This window comes from Nematolebias whitei, chromosome 6 (genome assembly GCF_014905685.2).
Source record: "Nematolebias whitei isolate Nwh7 chromosome 6, NemWhi1, whole genome shotgun sequence".
NCBI classification, from domain to species: domain Eukaryota; kingdom Metazoa; phylum Chordata; class Actinopteri; order Cyprinodontiformes; family Rivulidae; genus Nematolebias; species Nematolebias whitei.
Window position 1 is genome coordinate 12,799,652 of NC_056503.1, and position 3,499 is coordinate 12,803,150.

General features: G+C 42.0%; 1 protein-coding gene across 1 annotated transcript in view; it reads left to right on the forward strand.

Moving 5' to 3' along the window:
* The window catches only part of LOC119411538 (transmembrane protein 255B), a 17,178-nt gene extending 16,304 nt beyond the window's left edge, over positions 1–874 (forward strand). The window contains exons 5-7 of the mRNA XM_037678491.1: positions 13–98; positions 519–678; positions 866–874. Coding sequence (XP_037534419.1) covers positions 13–98; positions 519–678; positions 866–874 — 255 coding nt within the window. The remainder of the gene's footprint in view (positions 1–12; positions 99–518; positions 679–865) is intronic.
* The last annotated feature ends 2,625 nt before the right edge of the window (positions 875–3,499 follow it).

The window sequence follows — 3,499 nt, forward strand, 5'->3', positions numbered from 1 at the left end:
TATCTTTTTCAGGTGACATGTTGGAGTCTAAAGGAGTCATGTACCATATCGGTTCGAAGTGGCACCTGTTACTGCTGCGACCTGTACGACTGCGCCAAGTGAGACGAATCATTACTATAACAGTTTTATTATTATTAACCTTTATTTAAACAGGCCAATCCCATTGAGATCACAGATCTCTTTTGCAAGGGAGGCCTAAAGTGCATGTGTTCGGACTGTGGGAGGAAACCGGAGAGCCCGGAGAACACTCGTGCAAACACAAGGAGAACATGCAAACTCCACCCAGAAGGACCCCAGGTCTAAACCAGGGATTAAACCCAGGACCTTCTTGCTGTGAGGCAACAGTGCTAACCACTGATCCATCGTGCTGCCCAAAAATAACTATCACTGCACCAGCCTTCAAACATGAATAAATCTAATCCTTTTTTTGTATTTTGATTATAACTACACAGCTAGGATTTATATGTTGGTTTGATGAAATATTTCTGAATGAGCAGAATGTTTACTTTGTTCCACAGTGGAGGCTACCTCAACAGCTACTATGAGTTTGTTGGCGTGCAAAGCTGTAAAGACGTCTTCACGCTGTATGTTTTAATTTGGACCCTCGCCAGCCTGAACCTTGTGGCCTTCTTCACAGGAATACTGACCACTGCAGTGCTGGGCAGCGTCAGGCTTTTGGTGAGACATCCACAGCACCTCACTGCACTCTTATTTTCATACTGAGTTATGCTGGCTGCTCATATCTGGACATTCAGGTTGTAAAAAGTATTCAAATCTAACCTCAAATGTACAAAAGTACATGAGAGATTCCACAGACAACACAGCTTCAGTTCATTGAGGTTTTCAAACGTGAATTTTTCCACAGCTCTCTTAAGATCCTGCCACAACATTTCAGCAACATTTTTTTTTCTCTGTACTCGGGTGAAGTCAGACGTGTTTCTGCACTCTTTCGTCCTATGAACCTTTACAGAGCTTTTTTTTACTGCATACCTTCCTAATTCGAAGGATCAGCTGGTCTCTCAACAAAATTGGTCAACTTCTCCCGACAGGAGTCAGGGTAAGGAGGACCCTCTTACCTCGACGGAAACAAATTGGATTATGATGACAACTGGGTTTTTTTTTTTTTTTTTGCTGTTTGGCTGGTGAAATCTGGATTGTCTATAAATTTGTGTGGATGTGTCGAAGCTCGGCAGCGCTCTGACTGAATTATGTGCGGTTGTATCAGAGAGATGGAGCAGCTGTTATCAGGACTGTGAACTGTGTAGCAGCACACATGAAGGTAGGAATAATCTTGAAGAAGCTGTGAGCTCGACTTTAAGGAATTAATTCGGCTGTTTTGAGTTTCCATCAGAGGAATATACCAGCCAGACTTTAAAAGGCAGAAACTGCAATTCACTATATGCACATGTATCACGTCTATTTATGTGTTATGCTGTGGTAGTTTTTTTTTTTTTTTTTAATGCCTCAAATCGTGCCCTGTCTAGGACACAGCGTGAAAGATCTTTTTTTTTTATACCGTCTCTCCTCATGTTTTCTTCCCTTTTCTCATCTAAGCAAAATATTATTCTGAATAAGAATAAGAGGGCCGCGCTTCCATAGCAGCATCTTCGTCCACTCCGCCCATCTTTCGGACGACTGTACGTACATGTTCTCGTTGTATCTTAGTGCAATGACAATAAAGTTTATTCTGATTCTGAAGTGTAAAGACTGGACTTTGGACCGTTGCAGCACCTTGATTCTTTTTTTTTCAGCCAATCTCTTTTCAAGTCAAGGATCCGTGTCCCGGTGCATCACGACCCACTTTGGTCCAAACTTCAGCTGTCAAACAGAGGACCTCACATTTGTTTCTCTGCAGAGGAGTTGATAGTTGACTCAGTGATTGCAAGGTGCCTAGGCCCATTTGGGAGCAAGACAAGCCCAAACCATTGGCCCTTCACCACCATGGATTGTACTTTTACAGAGCCTTTCTATCTTATCAAGATACTCAAAACAATTTCTGTGCCCTTGTACCCGTTCATACAGCACTCTAAGAATAATCAGTGCTTTATCACATTCATACACCGATGGGACACATCGGAGGCAATGAGGGGTTCAGTGTCTTGCCCAGGAACACTTCGGCATGTGACTGTTGGTGTAATTGAACCCCCAACTCTCACATTGGAGGACGACTGCTCTAACTACTCAGCCACAGCCGCCCCGATGGTCACACATCTAGTTTCTGGTCTCATGGTTCCAGAAGTCTTGTGGTTCATTCAGATGCACGTTTCCAAATCTAAGCTGTTCTGACCAATTTTTTTTTAAATGCGCTCTTGAGTTTTTACCAAGCATTGCATGGTCTGCCCCTGGGGTGAATTTTCTGACATTTGCCTCTTGAGAAGCTTGTCAGCTGTCTCCAGTCTTTTTATACTCATGAATAATTCTTCACATCATAGAATGATGGACGACAAATAATTTGAAATAACCTTTAACCCTTTTTAGGATGATAAACAGCTGTTTTTATAGAGCTGATCACACTGATTTGATCAATACATTTGATCATCAGTGGTGGACTCAGTTTTGCACACACAGCTTTTATGTTTTGGCTTCATTTTTATTGAATGATGGTAGAATCTGTGCTGCATTTTTGCACATTTTAGCTTGGACAGAAACAATGGAAGAATCTGGTGAAAACCAGAAGAATGTTCTGCAACAAAGAATATTACAAAAAGAAAATGGATGAAAAAACATAATATTAAAGAAATATGGAATATCTTAAACAGTATTATGTAGTGTTCTAAAGGGCTAGGTTAGCTTCAGAGCTTCACTACAGTCATATTTAAAATAACGGGTTCTCTCTTTTTCGAGCTACTTACAGATATGTGACAGAGGTAACTGTGCGTAGATGGTTTAATCAGTGACATGAGACGCTAATTTTCTTTGACCCATCAAAATAAATGTGGTCATTTATTCACAGAATCAAAATTTTAACATCAAAACATTGTACACTTGATTAGACTGGTCTGGGTCTGATTAATAAAACTTGGCACGTTTTACTTAATAAAAACAACAGACATTTCTGAAGGCATCTGGATTAATTACTGGCAGGATAGAAGAGTTTTAAAGATGGGAAATATGGAGGAGTTTAAAGGAAGATGTTGAAGGAAGATGTATGTCTGTAGACCAGAACAACACGCTCCTTTCAAGCGCAGTTCGCCCGCAGTACACTTGTAGTGAAACTCGTGACGACTCTTTACCTTGGCAGAGGATGGGTCCGCTATGGTCAAGAGGTCCCTGGCACGCTACCTTTCAGCGTCTCCTCAGGGCAGCTGCGACTCGGCAGAAGTCATGAGATACTCCGTAGGGCATTCGCCCGGGGGAAGTCACAGTGAGGCGCCGTGACCACAGCATAGATGGATGACTCTGTCAGACTGGAAAACTGAGTCCGAAGTTCCACTCAGCAGTGGAAAACTCCAGAACTCCAGAACAGCTAGAACTCTCCCAGAACCTCAGAAAACTCAGA